Here is a 22,785-nt window from a genome sequence, read left to right on the forward strand (position 1 = left end):
TGGGGGGGTGGGGTTGAATAGTGGGTACAAGGCTTTATTTAGTGCATGCCTGCAGGTGTTGCCTAGTAACAGAGAGGAAACAGATCGAGAGAAGAGAGCTGGAGAGCACATCTCCCTTTATCTTTTTCACTCTTTCTCTTTCTGCTCCTGGCCTTACACTCTTCCAAAATCCCAACACAGGCATACACACACTCAAACAAAGACACACACACACACACACACACACACAAATAGCAAAAGCCCTGTCCCTCATTAGCAGTCAGGATGGCTGCTGTCCTCCTGTCAGGAAGAAGACGAGGAAAGGAGGGCAAGGAGAGGCAGGAGGAGAGAAAATGCAGTGAAATCCTCCTGTAAAAAAAAAAAACATCCACCAAGGTTGTTGCCATAGCATTTGTTGCTCCGATACACTTTCTAATCATTTTTCTCAGCAAAAGCTTCTTTTTGACGGGAGTTGCTGCAGTTCAAACATACAGCACACATCCAGCCAACATGATGGCTTTTAATGCCTCTGATTTATATTCAGTGTCTTACCGGAGAGCTTATAAAATGAGTAAGAAAGGCGGCTCAGTAACTCGATGTGCCGTTCAAGGTTAGATTAAGGGGACTCTGGGCACCAGAGTGTGCGTGTAATCGACCAAGGTACCCACAGCCTTGTTACAAAATACAACCTCAACAGATGAGGTGTAGAGAGAGGGAGATAATCATATTTTTTATATGTTTCCACATTTAAAAATATCCATGTTGATGTTGTGTGATTGAACAGATCCTCCTCTGTTCATACACAGAAACAAACAAATTGCATGTGTGATGTGTATAATGGTACAAGGATGTGTCTAATGTCTGGACTACCAATGAGTGTCTTTAACGTTAAATCATTCTGTTATCTCTTATGTCTAAGCAGATGCAAAAGGCTACATCCTCCGGTGTTCACAGCGCTGTGACTGTGAGTGTGCCACCGCTGTCTGCTGCTCATGTTCATGCATGCATGTCTTGGTGGCCGGGGGAAGGGTGTGCTTTGCATTTTAACATCCCATCCCTCACTAGCGACGTCTGCAAAGGCTTTTCTCTCTTCCTATCCTTTGATTTTCCCTTGCAGTCCCCGTCTTGCTCTAGCAGGGTCTCTATCTTTTCTAATTGTCCTTTGGGAGAGAGGTATCACTGTAAAAGCCCACATGCGCTGAGACGCACGTCCTTCAAGCTGGAACTTTATTGAATTTAAAGCTTACATAGCGTATCCTACCTTAAAGGAACTCATTGAGGATCAATGCTGTAACTGTTGCCAGCACACAGCAGACAGAATTGATCAAATTAATCAAGGCCGACCCCCAGCGCACATGCGTGTACACACACGCACACAGACGAGGGGAGTCAAATTAATCCACACCAAAAAGCTGTCTGGCTTCACAGAGAGCTGGCTTCTAGTGAAAGCACTGAAAGGGGCTAAAAATACATTTTTCCCACATGCACTGTGCCATATAAAATATTTATAGTGAGCCCCAGTCTGCTAAGAATGGCAAAGATGCTACAGAGCGAGAGGGAGCGAGAGAGAGGGGAAGTAGCTGCCAAAGCTTGCGGTAGCCTCCATCCCAGTGCCAGAGCTTACATAAGAACTAACTGCAGTTTGAAAGAGAGGAGTACAGAGCTTTACACTCTCTCTCTGTATTTAACACGCACACACACACACACACACACACACACACACACACACACACACTCAAACAGAGAGTGACAGAGAAAGACAGACAGGAAGGGAGAGAGGACTGATTTTACTGTGTGTTCTTTCTCCAGGAATCTATATTTATCATCCCTTTGTACTCGCTACTACGCATGTCCTGATTTTACCATGCTTACAGTTGTGGGAGTTATTCATCATTCAGGGTCATAACGTGAAAAGGAAGAACACCCAATTATTATTTGGATTGCATTTATATGGAATTATATGCGTTATTGTACAGTAAAGTCCCCGAAAATACAAATACTGTAAGAAATAGTATGACTGTACAACATCTGGCTGTTACACTGGACAGTTTGGGATTTTCAGTGCAGATCATTTCTTAGTTCTTGTGAAGCTGTCAAGTTGGAAATACCCATTTTACAAACTTCACTTGAATGCCAGTGTACTTTTTTGGACCAACAATATTTATACGAGGGAAAAGCACTTCCTCTTTGTACAAAGTTGTGACCTTTTACTATTGTTTCCTATTATGGGCAGTTTTATCAATTTTGTTTTCCTGTAAATTTCAGTTAAGTCATCATTGACGCCAACTTTACGCCGCAAAGTGGGAGGAAATGCAGCAATATCTGACCTCATTTATTCAACAAAAAGTCACTATTTAAAGGTCCAGTGTATAACATTTAAGGAGGATCTATTGGCAAAAAAGGAATATAATATTCATGGGTATGTTTTCATTATTGTATAATCACCTGAATATAGTAATCATTGCATTTTTGTTGCCAAACATTGACTCTAGATAGTCGCATTCACATCCTGATCCAATGTATAATTAACTTTGAATATGCAATTTAGTTTTGTGAGAGGCACAGAAAAAAGAAATGTTATTGCCCAATAAATAATCTGCTGACCCCTCATTTTGGGTCTGGATCTTTGCCACCCTTTCAGTCATTAATGCACCAAACAATCATATTTCACAGGTACCAATAGTATGGGGTTTTTAAGCTTGGACTTTGATAAAAGAGAAAGTATTTATCATCAAGTCAATTGGACAAATGGGGAAAACACATAGGGAAAAGTCCCACTGGTAAGAAAGTCCCACTGGTAAGAAAATACTATTTCTTATAAGATGGTATGTGCACCAAAATTGAAATCGATGAATACGATCCTATGTTTTTGATGTCAGTTCAAAACAATATTCAGAGCTCTGGTAATGTGATTTTGATACCGTGCCATTATTGCATAAAAAGATTTAGGCTGACGTTGACCTTGGCTGTCTCATGCACTTGTGTCTGGCTGTGTTGTCTGGGAGGACACCCTCTCAAATTAAACAATATGCTTTGACAATGGGTCAAGCCTGATAACAATCATGTCACAGTGAGACACAGTGGCTCTTTCTTTAAAGAAAACTACATACCCTGAATGCAGAGTGACAACTTTGTATTCACATGCTGCAGTGAGAGATCTTATGGTGCACAAAGAAAAGTAGTCTGATTTCCTGAAAAATGCTGAAAATCTGCTGAGGACTACAAACACTGCAGTGTTGGAGGGATGACTTATTTTGTAGGCCAGCCTGAGAGTTAGCATCACTCTGGTTCCTTCGACAAAAAAATCCAGTGGAATTTTTCCATTGCAAACTTTTTTAAGACACGTAGAAGCTTCAAACTGGGGTATTTACTGACATATTTTATATTGGAGAACAATACATTTCTTAAGCTTGTGTTGACCACAGACCTTATTTCAGGCATCTTACCAAAAGCCCCTTAAAAAAAACCCATTTAATTTGAGTTGAGGGAACCGATAATACTTACTTATTTCTGGGTTTTAGGACTCTTTCATGCTGAATACAAAAATGGGATAGATTATACACAATTTCATTCTCTTTACATTTATTTAACATTCATGTTTCTGTTGTCACTTATGTCCCCCATTGCTTTCACTGAAAACACTATAATCAGACATCTAGATGCTGTGCAGAACTCTGTATGGGAGAAAATTGCCATGTATCAGTATCAGCGTCAAAAGGCATAACGTACACCAAAATTAGCCACCTAGCTTAGTAAACGACAGCATCTATGCTGAATTATCTCTGATAGAGCTCCACTTATTTTGACTGCTGCCAACAGCTCCCATTGGTCACACAGCTCAATACATCTGGCAAATGTTTGCTCATGGAGCAGAATACATTTTTGATGGCCACGGTTATTCACATACATGCACATCTATATGCAAATCTCCCCACACACATACACACAGTTCATCTTATCTATACATCTGTTTATCAACAGGGAAAACAAATTCATTATTTAACACCATCTTTCCAAGTGAGACACCAGTGTGTTGGGCGTGAATGCATAATGCATGCAGCCTGTATAGAATGAAATCACATCTCCAGTGTCCCCCCACTCTGCACAGTAAAGCTTCATCTGCGCTGTAGCTATGGCATCACGTATACACACAATATATACTATTATTTCTTGTCCTGCTTTTGAGGAGAGGCATCATTGTACATCATCCTGTGGGAATGCGATCCATACGTCATCGATGCAAAAGCACCTCCAGTATTTCAGGCATTTTGAAAGACAGCTATATGCATCACGTATTGACTTATGTATGGGGCGGGAGGAAGGATCTATAATTCAACACAGGCTTTTTGATGGTTTCTCCCCAGAGGTTTCTGGCCCTTCTGGTTTTTCTTCTCTGACCCTTTTACAGCCCTTTCCTCCTTCTACTGATCCTCTTGACATTAACTGTGTCACAAATTGAACGACAAGTGTTTCTGCGTGTGAGAGCGTTCGATGTGTGTGTTTGTGTGTGTGTCAGTCTAATGGCGTTTACGTTTGTGTGTTGTGCAAGCAGCGAGTGTCCTCTGGCTGGCTCTCGACATGGTTGATCTCATACAGAAACATTCTGGGAAATCTCCTTGCGTGTGTCAGTGAGACTAAGACAGAGGAAATGGGAGACTCACAAATCACATTTCATCTAATGAAGCTAATATAATTCAGATGGAGAGGAGAAGCTAACCCCCTGCTCTTCAGGCTGTGTGGCCTTATTTCAATGTCTTGTTATATCCCTTTTTGTTTCCCCATCACTGCCTGCTTCACTACTGTGTTTCCCAGTAGTACTGAATAATCAGTTATTAAATTAAGTTAATTCATGGAAAAAAATACTGATATCTGTGAACTCAACTAGGCTTCATAAGTAGACAAAAATAAAACCCAAAAGGTGATTTGTCAGTGAGTTCAAATAAAACACATTTTACCACAAAAATTCTTAATCTACTACCTCTATGGTTAAGGTTTGGTAACGTTAAATGTTGGTAGTGGCACTATGAGAACAGTGCAGTAACAATGTCACATCCATTATTTGCATGACAACAACAGGTTGTCTCAAAAACAACAACAACTGATACTGCTGATTTTCTGATGAGGACTAATTAACTATTTAGGTAATTTGCTAAATATGCCATATTTTTCCAGATTGTTGGTTTTGTTTCTCTAATTCATTTCATCATTATATCATTGTAAATTGAGTCCATTTGTGGTTTTGACTGTTAATTTAGATAAAACTAGCGATTTTGAACTAGCTAACTTTGGATAGATAGTGCTGTGTAACATGCTACTACTACACAACATTTTAGCATCATTATCTTACTTTCATATCTGGAGACGCTTAGCTTAAAACTTATTTTATTTCAATTTTTGTATGTATTAAACAAATGAGACATTACGTGTTCATTGGTGAGCTTAGGGTGCTGGTATTTGGGGGTTTTCTTGCCTTTGGACAGAGCCAAGCTAGCTAGTTTTCCCCAGTCTTCATGCTAAGCTAACCGTCTCCCGGCTGTAGCTTGCATATTGTAGTAGGTACAGTCTTTTCAGCTAAAACTCGAATATAGCGAATATAATCATATATTCCAAATTCCAACGGTTCCTTTACAATAAATGAATAAATAAATGAAATAAATAACTGATTATATCATAATGAACACAACTAATAACTGAATAAAAGGTGTGTAAATAGCCACCTCTGTGTAGAAATCTACAGGCTATGCCATTTATTTTATAGCTGTCCTTATCTAACACCCCATTGTGCTACTAGTTGCAGTGATGTATCCTCTGACTTTATCATTCATCTGAAAAGGAAGGCAAACCACAGACACAAACGTGGCTAGACTGCATTTAGGAGGTTTACATCCACTTCATCCATAATCCTGAATAAAACAATACTCCAGGTACGACAGCATCCATATAAAACAGCTTATCACCACTTCCTCCCCCCTATTAAAATCTCATTCCAACTAAGCTTAGTCCGTAAAAACAGGCACCATATGCTTGCATCTCTCAGATTGTTGTGGCGCTATTTCATCACGCTGCGTGTTGCTTTTACAAATCACATACACAGCCTCCCCCCGGGGTTGGCTTGTCGTTTTTTTTTTTTAGAATAACCTGAATACATAAACACAGTCATGGTCACCTTCCTCTTAGCTTTCTCTCTCTCGTCTCTCTCCCTCCTGTTTGTCTGAGCCTCGCCGAGGTTGTTTTGGATGTTTTCTTTGTCAAGGTAACCTTCAGGGGATTGGGTCTTGCTGTCTCACAATTGAATAATGACTGTTTTTGTCTGTTGCTTCCACTCCAGCAGGAGAGCTCGCAAAACACGTACACCTACACACACGGAGAACTGGCTTTTTTGTATGCTTAATGTGTTAACTAATCAGTAAAATGAAGCTTCTCTGCTTGCCCCGGTGTCCACAGAGTGTTCAGAATGGTGTCATCAATGTCTTGTTTTCTCTCTGTGATCCATACACGGCTCGGTCGGTCTCTCTCGCCTTAATGAGCGGCGGGGAAATATCAACTAGACAAAAACAAGAGTGCTCGGGGATCAATTAATTGGGATATGTCAGCAATGATGATAGCGGTGTGTGTGCGCGTAATGGTGAGTGCATGCGTGTTGATTTAGTTTTGCATGGTTCAGCTGATTTAAGTGTTGTCTAACACCTGCTGTGTTAAGCAAAGATAACCAGATCCTGGCTGTAGATCCATATTTACTGCACAGACATGAGAGTGGTATCAAACATAATAGACACCCAAAATACTGAACTACTCCTTTAATCGCTGTTCAGGTCATGTATGTTGATTACTTGGATATAACAGACCTTTTTTCACAGCAGACATTTTGACTCGTCGTAGCAGAGAAAGCACAGGTGTTACTAATAACATTAATAATGCCTCCATTTCATTTATGGGCCATGTCAGCGAGCGAAACACTGGGGTCCTGGATCTGGAGCACCTAAATGGATAGCAGTCATCATTAATGTTATTAATTACATCTGTGGTGATCAAACGGATACACTGCGCAGCATATTAGCTCCTATTATGGAATTTGTAGGCCCTTTTCACTGCATTGTGACTTGCCAACTCAGGAAAAGTGCATGTGTTACTACTACTACTACTACTTTAATACTAAAAAAAGTATTTGTCACTGGGGTGAGAACGATCCAGGTACTTCCGATTAACATCAGCTTATTCAATCTGCTTCATCCGGTAACGTTATCTTTAATTACGCCAGACTACATCACATTATTTTTACTAGAAGAAAATCAAGTTGTCTTACATCACTTGATTTTAATCGCCCTGCGCACCCACACAGGTGTTTTCAGAGACCTGATTAGTCCTCGCCACAGGTTGGAGGTGGGTGGAGCCACATGATGTCACCATGTACTAATAAAGATGATACAGGCCCGAACATAGCTAGGAGGTAGATATCAATCAAGCACAGTCTGCTCACACCCACATAGTCCTGAGAAGAGCTCTAATTAGGTAAAACAAGTGAAATCACCTATGTGGGTGGGCTATAGTGTGTAGGCCCTTTAAGACAGATGAGACTGAAGGCTGCACTACCAAAAGTGACTCACTGACAGACACGATTAGCTGTATGACATACTGCTGCTGCTTTCTGCACGGCTTACATAATACACTATAAATTATCGTGATACATCATCTGTTGTTCATGCTGTTACCTGGGTTTCTTTTCATAGTTTTGGCCATAACAAAGAACATTTCAGTCACCAGCTTTATTTACGTGACATTGTCAGGATGGAGTCCAACGTGGCAAAAACGTTGTAAATAAGAGATAATAATTAGCCAAATTAACCATAATTTCTACACCAATTCACCGAAAGTGAAAGTAAAAGTTACCAAACCAGAAATGCCAGATATAATCTGCTGCGAAGCCTAGTACATGTGTGGCAGCATGACTACGGTAAGTACAATAGGTCAAAGTCAGTCTGCAAAATCCTAATTGGTATTTATATTTGACAGATTACAGTAGGTCTGGAAGTTTTACACTTCCAAAAGTGGTCTGCTCGTCATTCTTTTTAATGTTTTACAGCAGCCTTTTTCACAGCAGCCATTTTGACATGAAATAGTAGGGTAAACATAGGTGTTACCAACGATACTAAAATGACTATTATGGCTATTTCATGTCAAAATGGCTGCTGTGAAAAAGGTCTATTCTAATGGGGTTTCCATATCCCAGTTGGTGAAAAAGTTGTAATTTCTGTACCGTGCACCTAATTTAAAGTTCACAAAACTGCTTGAATGTTACGTTCCAACCTCACTCTCTGAGCACGCTCGTTCTCTTTAACACATCTACTTACAGGCGCCTGTGTCAGATTAAGGCGACCACTCCACACACAGAGAGGGAACACTGTGTTTCCATCAAGCTGGAGGCAGTCTGATAAAAGCCTAAGAGTAGAGGTCGGATGATTACAGTCTGTCCTTACTGAGGACGGTAGATGTCTTATTGACTGCAGCAAATGAAAGTAGGACAATGCAGGGGCCATGCCGAGGACACAGCAGCCTGAAGTGGGTCATTAAAACGCATGTGTAGCAGCAGGAGAAGTTCCCAGGTGAGACATTAGCTCATAATGCAGATATGAAACAAAACCACAGTCCAATCAGCGGAGTTTGAATAAGCTGTAACTTTTATTGCACATTCCTGTTTGGTCTTGCAACGACCTTTCACCTTTTGAACTTTTAAGACCTCGGTCTCGACCAAACACTCAAGTCAGGAGTGGGATGAAGTTGCCCAGAGTAACTGATCGCAGGTCAGATGTGCACATTCCCTTTACGAGTATGATTTGAAGCATAGGGAGGTCATACTGATCCCAGATCTGTGACTTGGGGAACTTTCAGTCCAGATCTTTGTGTTGACTGCATTACCCATAAGCCAAATCACTGTCTATAGCAGGACCAATGGGGAAGGGACAGTAGTGACATCATGGAGGGGACTAGGGAGTATTCAAGGGAGCGTAGGAATTTTCTTGATTCCACTTTGATGCACTCCCAATGAAGGAAATACTCCCTTTATAATCTTGAGGCTTTGCAACCTTTTGTCCTTCTTTACTCCCTGAAATCCCCCCAAATAAACACACCTTCCCCCACCACACAAATACGTAGGCTATCATTCTTAGTAAGGATTTTTTTTTTTCTTCTCATTTTCTTGTGACAATACCTGCAACATGCTTCAAATCTTCATTTTGGCAAACCACAAATAAATTAAAACACAGACATTCATATAACACAATGTGACATTTGTAGGACGCTTAGAAAGAAATATACATACAATACAGAACCCAAAAAAGAAAAAAAGAACAAGAAAAGAGAAGCATTTGCATTTTTGTTTTTTCCCCATGTTTTTTCTTACTTTTCTTGAAAAAAGATATACAGTAGCTAGCTACCAATCACATATCACATGCAGATATAATACAACATAATCAGTTCACCCAGTTAGTGTCTGCAAACTACCAATCTAAACTATATCACAAAATTATTCTCTTGAAACCAGCAAACACGCAGCTTTTGAGATATTTTGTCTTAATAATAATTCAGTTTACAGTTCTCTCCGCTGACAAGCTGAGAGATCACTATACGATCGACCCTGAACTGACTATCCAAATTCGAAGAGGACTAACACGCTCTCGTACATGATCACATACCAGATGGTATGATTTTTTTCCTTTCTTTTTTTTTTTAAATAATGGGAGTGTAACACACATGTTTGCTCACACATGCACTCACGCACAGACGGACATTTGTCGTCGACCACAAACCCAACACGAGAGGGAGGTGGGGGGGTGGGGGCTTTGAAACGTGGCGCAGACTGATCCAAAACGCGGCATGCTTGCAGCACGGCTCGGCTTCGGCTCAGCGGTTTAAACATCCTGCTCCAGGATTACGGCTGGGCCTGCTGAGAGCTGACTGGCATTGAGCTGCTCCTATACCCCTGGTCTCTCCTCACCTAACCCACTTTCTGCTACCCCCCCTAAAAAAGGAAAAAAAAGCAGGGCAAGAGTGGAAAGTGACAAAATGTCAGCGCAGAGCGGGAGGTTTGACATCCTCCATCCTTCTGCTCTCAGCTGCTCTTCTCTAATGATGCTCTGTTGAAATGTCAGGCCAATTAGCAGCTTTCCCTCTGACATTTAACTGGCAGATAGCAAAACAAACACACGAGGAACCCGCTGGACTGCTCGGACAGATAGTCTGTGGCTAGCAGGCGCCCGTTGATTGAGACCGACGTTGCTGCAGCCGTAGAGTTAATATTAGATATTTATAAAGTCCTTTTAAAGGTTGGAACTCGGGAACTGTGTGTAATCACAGCGGGTAGAGCAAATAATATCTGTCTTCGGCCATTTTAAAAGCCACCTGACATTTCCAGAAGCAGCCGGTAGTGATCAAAGCTCCCACAATTCCCTCCTCTCCCTCTGTTCTTCCTCTCCCTCTCTTTCAGCAGACATCAATCAGGCGGGCTCTGAAGCGTACGCTCATTTAAAGCACCTCTCCATCTATGGCGGCACTCGAGCCTTCATGTCTGTCTCCATTCCCGCGTGTTACCGCTGACGCCAAGGCCACAGGTGTACGCACGAGTGGGTGTGTGGGATGTGTGGGCGAGCTCGAGTGTGTGTGCGCGTCTGGAGCGCAGCTAATCGTCCGGAGCGTATATTCTACAGACCTTAAGTTCTTTACGTGGATCGGAGAAGAGACAGACGAGGCTATGTGCACGAAGATATTCAGTCACAACCACTCACGTGTTTACAGTAGTAATAATCAGGAGCTGACACAGAAAGTGGAACAAGACGAGTAATTTAACAAAAAAAAACCCATAAAAACAGCACTCCCTTTAGGCCTTAGTGTCATTCACAGTAAATCATATTCTTCTCTGTTTAAAGGGTTGTCTCCCTTGCTCACACACACACTGAGGCCTGGCCTTCAGCTGTACCATCTGGTATCTAAATCATGGGAATTACAGTCTTCTTCCTCTCCTACACGCGCACACGCGCACACACACACGATAACATGAGAGTAAAGAGAGAAAGAAAGAGAGGTGACTGACTGTCATTCTATTTATCGTACATAGTCTCTGCATAAAGCAACATGTGACTTTTTATTTCTCCATTAGAAATCAATATCCATCTATGCAAAAGTGAGCTCTAAATTTAGCCACAAGAGACGGAGAGAAAGAAAGAGAAACAAAGTGAACGAGCAAGCTAAAGAAAGAGACAGAAAGAGAAAAGAGAGAGAGAGAGCACAGCTCCATGTAAATTACAATCTTCATGTTGCATTGAACTGTGAGCAACGGCACAGTCGAAAAAGAAAAGGGGGAAATGAAGGAGTGAATGAGTGAGTATTAAACGCCAGTGTGCTGCCCGTCTATTAAACATTAACAGCTTCATTTATATGTAAATGACCCGACAGCTACAGAGAGAGACAGTGGGAAGTGACGCAAGTTCAGTGCTGTAGAGAAGAGGGGAGCGAGGGGTGGAGAAAGAGAGGAGGGGAATGGCGAGGACAGGAGAGGGGGATGAGTCTCCTTCATTCAGTAGTCTTTCACATGGGTGGAAAAGTCCACACTGTCCGATTTATCCGACTGCACGTGCATGGGTGTGCGTTCAGGAAAAACAAAGCAAAAAAGGAAATCCACCGACAGTAACGCACACTCCGATGCACGCGCACACACTCCCAGGTGATGTCCGATGGAGTGACAAACATACACACACACAACACACCCACACACACACACACAAACACACACACACACACACCTCCCTCTCAGGTCTTTCCAGAATGGGGGAAAGAACCTCCCTGGGTGAGAAGGAGGGGAACGAAAGTTGCTTCTTGTTGGAGGAGTGGCGATGATGGTGGCGAGTCTGCTCTCAGAGAGTTTTGGTGGAGATGAGCACAAAAAAAAAGGTAAAAAAAATAATAACACAGACACACAAAACCGAAAAAAGAAACTCTTGAGTGAAACAGCAAAAGGTGAAAGGTGAGAGATTGTTGAGTTAGCGTGGTGTGTCGTTTTGCGTGTCGGGGCTAGCTGGGGTTTTGTCCGGCTAGCGCGGGGGTCTGAGGGTCGGTGGCGGGGCGCTCAGCCGTCGGACACGGGCGGGGACACCCAGCCGTACTTCTCGTGGGTCTTCACCAGGGACTTGAAGGTGGCCTCGGCTTCCTTACGGCTGAAAGCTTTCTTGGACTTCCCTGATTTCCTACATATACGCCCCTGTAAGGAAAGGCAGAGATACAGAGAGACAGGAAGGGGGTGAGAGGGAGATGAGGTTAGGATTGTTTGGAAAGATACAAAACAGTCCATCAAACTGTCCCCTAATGGGACAATAACAAACTGACTCATTCCTTAATTTCATGCATATGTTTGAAAAAGACATCAATGTTCCGTCATCTTATCTCAGTTGTATATGCGGCGCTATGACAGAGGCATTAGCTCACATTAGAGACATCAACCTCATGTGTTTCATATTGGCTCTGGGGATTTGGAGTTTTTAAAGCAAAGGTTCAACGTTTGGGAAACCCATTTGCTTTCTGGCGGACAGTTAAATGACGATTTATACCACGGTTTGTATGTTTCGTTAGTACACTTCAGTTTTTATCTTCAGTGAGCTTTAAAGGTTCTAGGTTGTTATCTTTAGACAGCCCGACAGCTGTTTCCACCTGTTTCCAATCTTTATGCTAAGCTAAGCTAACCGCCTGCTGGCTGTAGCCTCATATTTTAGCACACAGATTAGACAGTAGTATCCATCTTCTCATCTGACTCTCCGCCAGAAAGTGGCAAACTATTCCTTTAAAGGTCTGATTCTAATATTATTTAGAGTCAGTATTTTAAAAAGTGACTCTTCTAAGCTAAACATAAACAGGATATGGTATCACTAACAAAATTATATTCTTGGCTTGCGGGGAGAATGGTTTAAAATAGCATTTAGATCACCATGTAAGTAGATAGAAGACAGAACTGAGCAGGTATATAAATATAAAATGGAAAAAAATGTTTTTGTTTTTGTTTCTAGTCGAAGATGTTGTTGGAAAGGTGTTGTTGTGCTGGAATATTTGCAAACACCTGGCTACAGCCCTGCATTTAAGTACAATGTCTGCCAAAGAAGCTATTTTAAAATATAACAAAAATATTTGTTTGTCTGGCTGTGTGTCAGAAGGGAACCTCCAAATTATGAATTCCTTTTCACAAAATTGGATAGACAAACAGGTCCTGAGCCAAAGAACAATTGATTAGATGTTGGCCATGATCATAAGCAAGGATTAATGTATTTTTGTTTTGCCATAACTATAAAAGTAATGGAGATTGGTTGTGTTTGCACATGCCAAAACGTTATTTGCTTGATCTGGATGTGTGTCAGATCAAAAGGAAGATGGTTCTCTTGTTCATGGTGGTCAGTGGTCTTGTCAAGCTCAATCTGGAAAAATAGTTTCAAGTCTTTCCAGGCAAAATATATAAAGACAGAGACACAGCCCACACATGCACATGGATGAACTCGATTGTGAATGCACTGCCACGGGGGAGATGTTGACAGGACAAGTGGTCCGAATGCAGGTTGACCAACATTAGATCAATGTTTAAAGGCAAGAAAAGGGCTTTTAAGACGTCAGGTTCAATCAGGAGTGAAAATATACCCTCCACCACACTGGGCAATGGGGAGCTAAGTGAAAACCAGAAGCAACTACTGCACTAGATGATGTAAATGTGACAGTACCTAACCCTCCTGTGCTCAGTGTGAAAAACATCTCACTCAGGGCACTGTGACATCTGATGGAGACAATTTTACCCTGGCCCCACCTTGCTGAAGCCATCCCTCCTTCATACACTGGGGCTAATAATATGTGTGGGCAATTTTTAAATGGAGAAATGTGGTGTGGGTGTCGCCTGCGATGATAAAGCTGCACATTCGGTTGTTGTTGCTAAGTCTTCCCTGAAGAAGAGTGCGTGGGAACGTGAATAGAAAAAGCAACAACTGTCTTTTACATTGAACAGTCAGATACACAGCCATGACAAAGCTGTGATTCATATTTGAAGAGCATCAGTTCATATAAATCACCTCCAAAACATCACAAATCGTGACAAGGTCGTGACAAAGAGGTGGGACAGCACAGTAAATCTCTGTCCACTGCTAATACTGCAGCTGTACTGAAGTTTCTGTTGTAGTTGACTCACCGGACATCAGCCTGCTGCTGTGTAATATGTCAGGTACTTTACTGTATTTGTTTGTACACGCTCTGTAACACTGCACCACTTCCATCTACCCAGAACGGTTCTTGGCAGGGAGAACATGGCACTGAGGCCACTCCACTGAAACCAATACTAATGAAATTCTTTGAGGTTGGGAGCTCTGCATGCTGCAGTGCAGATAAATATCCTCATATTGTTAGACTTCCATGGTCTGCACCTTAGTCTTGCAGCTATATGCTCCTCCAGTTTTTCAAGAGGAGAACATCAGATAAACTGAGCCAGGGGTTAGCCATTGTTATGTATCGAAACAATGTTTGAGACACCAGGCAATAATGATCAATGTTTCATTTTCCATCTTAAAGGAACAGTTCTTGCCAAGAGTTAGACCTGAGGATGGATAATACTCTTGTTTCTGTCTGTGCGTTAAGCTTAGGACAAGGACTGGAAACAGGGGAAACAGTTAGCCTGGCTCTGTCTAAAGGTAAAAAAAAAAATCTGCCTACAAGCACCTCTAAAGCTCAATAACTAACTAACTTATATCTTGTTTGTTTAATCTATAAAAAGGCCAAGAGATGGATAGCTAAAGACCTGGACAACCACAACCAAAAGTATCTGCATGGCTAGATACCGCTAATAACAAAGAAGAATTTTCTGTTGGTTGGGTGAACCACTTTGTAGGATTTAGTGGCATCGGGTGGTGCAGACTGCAACCAACTGAATACCCCTCGCCTCACCCTCCTGTTCTAAATGTGTATCTAAAGCAACCTGGGTGTCTGTACATAACAATTCCTATATTCAGGTGATTATACCCAATGAAAACATACCTATGAATATTATGTTCCATTTCTGCCAATAGAGCCTCATTACTGTTTGTGTTTTTTCTGCTGTGACAAATCAAAAGGTCGCACAGCAGACCTTTTGATTTGTGGGACTTTTGTGGGACTTTTGTGGGACTTTTGTGGGACTTTTTGTGGGACTTCTTGTGGGACTTTTGGTAAGAACCTTTTTCAGTTTTTTCTTTCCTTTTTTTCTTTTTTGTTTCCCTCTGGTTAACAGTAGTTATTGTATAACTGGGACTGGGATTTACATGTAACAGTACTTTGACATTCATGCCTTAGCAACACGTGTACATGTGAGCCTTATGTACAGTAGTACACCACAGTGATGTTTTACTTTTCATGAAACTTGAGTGTGTAGTTCTTCTGGCCATTGGGTGTTAAGTTATGTTAAAGTAAAAAGCACAATAAGAACAGAGGGGTATCATGTCCTCACTCATGGGTCCAAAAGACAACAGCGCACATTATACTTCACTACTTTTGTCCCAACTCCAGGAAAGAAGAACCCAAATACAAGATCTAGACGAGGACTAGAGAGATTAAACAAGATAAATGTTTATCTGCATAAGCTTAGGGAAATAATTAGTGCTATACTTTTTAAAGTAGTCAGTTCTTTTAACAAAAATTGGATGGTTTCCAGCTCCAGCTTTGAACTGCATCAAACACAGTCCAACTTCTCTGCTCCCATGACATCTGATGGATGATGATCAGTGTGTCCTATTGCGTACTTGCTCGGCTATTTTGGGTCAAAAGTGATGCAGGGGATTAAAGGGAGATGAGGTGATAACATTGAATGATCTGGAGATTAGGGTTACAGTTTCCATTCCTGTAGCAACACTGGCCTCATTTCACTGCAGGGCTTAGCAGCACTCGCACTCTCTCTCAATTTGTCTCCCTGTCTCTCTCAAGCGCACACACATTTTGAGAAGCTTGTCCAATTATACAGACTTTCGATTTTAATCAATACTGAAACCAATCCCTGCCCCAAATGTCCACCATGACAAGTCATTTAATCTCATATTGGGTTTGACGCATGAAACACAATTGAAACAAGGCACTACACGGCTGATCTCACCACAAGCAAGAAGACAATGACTTGACTCTGGGAGTCGATTTGTGCTGGAAACCAGAAAACTTTCAGTTCATTGGCAGGGTTTTTCACTTGTTTTCAGAAACTTATTGCATGACTCAATGAGTGACTCATTCAGATAGATATTACACGCAGAATTCCTTGGGGACTTTCAATTCCTCTATTTTACTAAGCCACATTAAAAGACAACCTCCTCTTTTATCAAACAACTGATCCACGCAGCCTTTAAAACGGAAAACAAACCAACTGCGTGTCACCTAAGCAGTGCTGCCTGAAACCTGCTCTTCTTCTCTGTGCAGCCAGAGGTCTCTAATACAGATTACCTCGGTTGACAAACAAAGATAATGCACTGGTTGGCTACTGTCAGAGAGCGTCGGTGAAAAGCCGGGATATGTTGTTCTCTTCTCATAGCAGCCTCATAACCATGCTTATCTTCACATCGCGCCATATGTTTGCTGTCACCACCTCAAAATGGCGGCCGCTGCTTTGGAAGGATATCATTATAGCAATTTTCCATTGTTATCATTGTTAAGGAGGAGTGATTACCATGGTAATCAATGGTAGGGTGAGATGTACCCTCAGCCGAACACATCTTGTAGTTGTTTTTATGCACAATCGCTGGCAATTTCTCTTTGGTTTGCTCCTTATGAGGAGAGCATTGGTAAGTGTGTGTGTGGACAAATTAGATGGACTGTTTGCGTAAGACTACGCTGAGAAGAGTGGTTATATGTGTGTTTGAAAGAGAGGCAGAAAAAGAAACAGAAATACTTTTATCAGAGGAAGAGAGTGTGTGAAAATATGCTTGTGAATGTGTGTATCGATGCACAAGCCTGCACAAAAGTCTATGACCTCAGTATGAAAAGGTGAAATTGAGCATTCATTTGCGCCATTGTGTTTGCAGTCATTTACAAGAATGGCTCAGTATGATGCATCCAAAGAAGGCCGGAGAGAGGAAGTAAAAATATCTGCTCGTGAGAGAAAGAATGGGCAAACAAAAGAGTGCGTGTGTGTGTGTGTGTGTGTGTATTTCAGTTCAGCTGAGTGAGCGCCCCGGGCCCATACAGTGCCATGTCAGTGTTTATCTATTTCAGCTAAAGCGCCTGCTCATTGAGAGGTACACACTCGTGTAAAGTGGCTGCTGGGTAATCGTGTGAATGGAGATCAGTCAATGGGCAGACCATGGAAGGCCCCAGTGCATGTTGGGAAGCAGCTCTAGGGGATGAGGGGGAGGGGGGAAGATTGCATAACGCAGACATGTGCTTAAAGGGGATGGGATAAACAAACAGGGATCAATGTCATCATCATCCTCATCAGATAATTAAGGAGAGCCCCATGGGACTCATGGCGGGGTCACTGAAGGATCATATCAATTTTGTTTTTTTTAGTGCCGTTGGTCCAGGTTCCCTTATCTGCCCACGCTCAGCAGAGCACTTTGCTGCCATTCATCATTGTATAAGTATAAACATGAACGTCAAGGAACAAGTCTACCACAGAAAACAGGAAACTTTAAAGGGGCAACCCCACCACTTTCACACCTTAAGATCAGAACTTTCCAAAGCTGAAAAAAATAACTCTGATGATGTCATCAGGGGATATCACAACTTGGGCTTGGAGTCTACATATTTTTAACAGAAAGTCTGCATTACGAACTGGAAGTTTTAAAGAGAAGTGAGCATTTAAGAGGCATCAATTGCATTTTTTTATAATCAATTGATTATTCAGTATATACTATACATATAATGAGTTTAGTGTATAGAGCCCAAGAAGACATCATTTTTTTTGTCTGAATTTCAGTCCAAAACCCAAAGATATTCCATTTTCAATCATGTGAAATTGATAAAAGCAGCAAATTAGACAGTGTGATTGCAGTTGGTTAATAAATTACTTATAAGTTTGAGTCAATCATCAAAATTGTTGTCACCTTGCAACACACACATCTATTTACTTTGGGTGTCATTTTTAGCGAGTCATTTCAAGCTACATTTAACAAGTTTGTATTTTCAAATGAATAAAGAACAGCCAACAATTACAACAAAGCTGAATTTTACGTGATGAAGGTCTGAAAACTGAGACGTTGAGTTCAAGTGATTGACACCGTGTGGGATTCTTCAGATTTTTTACAGAAATGATTAGTGAAGAAATGTTTGCAAAGAAGTCTAGTAAGACGTGCCTACAGGGCAAACTGAGAAGAAGAGAAGAACATGTTATAGCCAGTAGTACATGGACTATAAATTTAAAGTGAACTTTCTACACACTGCTGCACACGCAACGATACCAAACTGGCTCACACTACAAAGGCACTTATATCGAACATGACACTGAGTTTCCTCACACTAGACAACTGCACAGCACTATGGGATGAAAACTCACAGTTATACAAGCTACATTACACTGTGACAGTAATCCTTAAAATTGGAAGTTAGGTATCTGACGGCCATGCTGCTGATCTGTTCATTGATTTTAAATTATCACCTTACCTCATGTGAGTGTATGTGTGTGTGTGTGTTTTCTCACATCTGCAGGTGAGGACACGTGTAGCTCTATTGACTTTCACCTCAGCACTTTGTCACTGCATGTATCCTCTCACACTAAAAATAGGGAATCAACTTCTAAACGAGCCACACCACTGTTGTTACAGTGAACCGCTGCCCAAGGGCGAGTAAATATATTCAGTGTATTTAGGTGTATATATAACTCTGTGTAGCTCTAATTGTGGCAATGCATGAGAGACGAGTACATCTCCCAGAAAATTAGGACATGAAACACATGCAAGCGCCTGTGTAGGCACATATCCATAAAAGAGGCAAACAAAGAGATAAAGAGATGCACACACACAGGAATAATTAATCAATATTGTTTCCATTAGCAAACTGGAGAAGGAAGACACTGCACCATAATTAGGGAGCACTGCAGAGCTGCTAGCTCATCTCCTCAAGCAGCAAATCAAGATGAACACACACACACACACACACACACACACACACACACTCACATACTCACCCACACACACACACACACTCTTCCTCTTTCTCTGCTGTGGGTACAGTTTTTGCATGACCTCACTTGGTAACAGATGCTTAATGACCACAGATGACTCGGAAATAACGTTCAGTTATATCATCAAAGATAAAAAAAGCACCAAGGGTTGGGGGCTGGGCAGGAGAATCCGGTGACAGTTTACATAAGGTCTCCTGTCACAGCGCTGTCATACTGCTGACGTCAAAAGACAGAGGGTCGCTGAGGAGTGAGCAGCAGACTCTGCAGATGAAATGACTGGAAAATGACACAAAAGTGACCATGTGACAACAAAAAACTCTGATTCTTATTAGTGGAAAAAAGAAAATCTATTCAGAGTTTAAACGATTATAGCCTGGAGTGAATTTGGAGATGCAGCCATTTCCATCGGAATTGCAGAGCTGCTGCTGCTGCAGTACAATGAGGATGTAAAAAACAGATTTGACAGGATTACATAATCCAGTCAGTGTAAGTCACTGAGGACTGCTGGTAGGTAGGCAACCTGGTGGCTCTATTTAGTCATCTGTCTTTCAATCCATCAGCGCATGTGTTTAATAATTGTCTTATTCCTCCTTTATAATAATCTGATAGTACAGATGTAGTGAGACTGCATTAGAGCAGCAATGAGGACTTTTCCATTGCATGGCAGTGGGTCTTTGTTGTCAAAGGATGCTGATTTATGGAGGTAATAAAAAAAGGGAAAGCAAACCCAGACTGCAGAGAAGAGCTGGCATCAAGGAGATACTGAGGGTTGCACTGCATGAAATGGCCGCCGTAAAGTCACATAAAGATTATTAATATTCACAATCGTGGTTTTGCTCACAGCAGGGATGAGGGGGTGGGGGGTGAGGAGACAAGAAGGCCTGACACCTATAGCTCACTCTGAGCATGGAAAATGCTATAAAGAGGCTAGAAGCAGCAAAAACATCCCTTTGATTAAATGATTTGATCTTATATAAAATTATATTATTCTTGAAAAAGAAATCTCCCACTGGGGTCTATTTCATACTACTACACATATGAATGTTCCTATAAACATCTTGTCTCGAGAGATCATACCACTAGTGTCCAAAAATGACCTTTAATTCAAGAAAGTCATAATTATACGTTGATTTTAACTGGAAATAGATGAAATTACCAAAACAACACGTTCATATTTTCCAATTGTGTTACACGAAACAGTGATTTAAATATCCATGTTAGACTAAAAGCCTCGCCATGGTGGACACGCGTTAATTACGCACGGCGCTGAATTGCTCATATCCAGTGCCGAAAATAAACGCACGAAAGATGATCAACATGCCCGTATGGTTGATGAGACACCATGCAAGAACCCTCACCCACCGGCCCGTTCTCCCCTCACCTGTCCTTTTACGAGGCTGGCCGCAAACTGCCTCATGACAGCCTCCACCGTGTAGGCGCTGGACCATCCGCGGGGGGTCAACAGCTCCATGCATATGGCCCCGCCGTCCAGCACGTAGCCGTTCTCCAACCGGGGCGTCAGGACCCGCATGAACGGCGGCGAGAAGGGGAAATTGTCGGGAAAGGTGACGTTGAGCAGTATGAACTCGGTGCTGGTCTCCTTCATGTCCTGCCACAGCGCCGAGTCCTTGTCCACCTGGTGCAGCTTGACGTTCCAGTCATACAGGTTGTCCTCCACCAGCTCCACCGTGATGAAGTTGTCCCCTAACCTCCTGATCTCCTGTAGCTCCTTCATCAGCCTCCGCGTCCGGACCTGGGTGCAGTGTTGCCGGTGAGGCGCCAGCGGTGGTATCGAGGAGGCACTGGTCGCTTTACTCCCGCCGCCTCCCCCCGTCTGCTGCTTTTCCTTCGCATCCTTGCCCTGCTTATCCTTGCCGGACGGCTTGTCCTTGCCGAGCTGGTCCAGCTTCCTCGCCTTAATCTCCGGGGTGCTCAGGATGTTGGTTTCGTTGGCGGTCTGACAGTGTTTGTTGGTGTTATTTTTCTGGTTCCCTTTGGTCCCCTTTAACGAGCCCTGATGGTGCTTTGGGTCCTCGGTGTCTCGGTCGTGCAGGCGGATTAGACCGATCTTCCGCAGTAGGGTGGCCATAATTTTTTAGAGATCTCTATTTCTCCGCCGATCCCCCCGCACAGGGGCAAGAATCACCCTTTCGAGTCGGTCCCCGCTCACAGAGAAGACCTTTCACCGGTGCTGAGTATTAACCTTGCTGTACCGCAATCCCCCCTCCGTTCTCTGCAGCCTCAGGATGAACACAACCGGGGGAGCCTCTGCTGTTTTCTCCTCAGTGCAGCATCTCGACACGGCTCGACTGGAGTGAAAACAGGAAAACAACAAATAAATGCCAGTTGAAATGATTATTATCACCAAAACAGCGATGTCAAAACAGATCAATGGAATCCAGTCATTTTCCCTTCCCACAAGTGGACCGACGTGATGACTGTGACTGCAGTTGTTCCATGATAGGACGATGCGTTACGCAGAAGCACTGAGGTGATCCTGTAATACATTTTACTCAAGGATACATAACACCATGTTTATAGTGCAGGATCATAGCAGGAACCATTGGCTACACCGGAAGGAAGATTATGGGAGGAAAAGACACCTTAACGCATCCCAGGGTTGTTATAACACACTAGACTACTATAGGAAATGTATAGGAACAGTGTAGAAACATGGGCTATAGCAGATTCAATTAGGATATAAATAGTACTGAGATCAATATAAACTGTCTATAATGATATATACACAATAAGCTACTGCCAAACACTATAGAATATATCATTATAGAGGATTAAAATACCATAAAGCCAGGTGTACTCGCTATAAGACCCCTATGCGTCCACAACATACACAGTCCTCATCATGAGAATATCATTGGTCCTTTATGTGTCCTCTCCCGCCCACACAGACCCAGTATTAGACCAGCAATCCGACAGCGGCAGCCCGGTGCTTACCGTGGACAGCTGAAACTACGTGAGTACGTCCGTTTTATGTCCCGTTGTGTAGACCGGACACCGATCCCGATCCCGCTGTGTGTAAAGAGACGAAACGGTTCCACCATCCAGGAGCCCGGCCGTCTGCGGGAGCTGCGGCGAGGAGGAGGAGGAGGAGGAGGAGGAGGAGGAGAGCCTTCGATGTGTGTGCAGCGGCGGCAGCTCCAGCTTTAATGCAGCCGAGGACGAAGCAGCCCCCGGTAATCCTCCTCAGCCAGTCTCTTCTCACCGGTGAGCCTCAGCGGCGGAAGCTTTTCAAAATAAAAGCCCCCGGAGTTAGGTTACACTCGAGGCAAGCCAAAGAGCCAAAATAGCTACATTTATGGAGAAATTACAGCATTGACATTGTCCAGTTGGCACCTACAATAGTAATTAATAAGGATGATAACAAATCAGCTAAGATATTGCCTTTTCCAATAAACGACCCTAGTCCACAATTTAATAACTATTTTCTGTATGATGAAAATTGACATCAAGCAACACAATACAATATCATTCCTGACAAGGGGAAACATCCCCAAGAGTGAATTGAAAAATTAAACTAAATGAGTTACAACAGTAAGAGCAGTTCCACCACACTACTTGGACAATAATAGCCTGATGAAGCTACAGTGTCATTATTTCGAAAACATCTATTTATGCCATAAACTGTTGCAAAACTCTATTACACA

The 22,785-nt window shown here is 42.4% G+C and overlaps 1 protein-coding gene across 1 annotated transcript; it reads right to left on the minus strand.

The window, feature by feature from the left end:
• Window positions 1-8,636: 8,636 nt before the first annotated feature.
• ube2ql1 (ubiquitin-conjugating enzyme E2Q family-like 1) lies at window positions 8,637-22,321 on the minus strand. The gene is made up of 3 exons (XM_035681344.1): window positions 22,076-22,321; window positions 20,502-21,429; window positions 8,637-12,226 (listed from the first exon to the last, which is right to left on the minus strand). The coding sequence occupies exons 2-3, from the start codon at window positions 21,207-21,209 to the stop codon at window positions 12,095-12,097; spliced, it is 840 nt and encodes a 279-aa protein (XP_035537237.1). The 5' UTR covers window positions 21,210-21,429; window positions 22,076-22,321; the 3' UTR covers window positions 8,637-12,094.
• Between the last annotated feature and the right edge of the window lie 464 nt (window positions 22,322-22,785).

The sequence above is a fragment of the Morone saxatilis genome, unplaced genomic scaffold (genome assembly GCF_004916995.1).
Source record: "Morone saxatilis isolate NCDOM2014 unplaced genomic scaffold, NCSU_SB_2.0 Contig9, whole genome shotgun sequence".
Taxonomy (NCBI): domain Eukaryota; kingdom Metazoa; phylum Chordata; class Actinopteri; family Moronidae; genus Morone; species Morone saxatilis.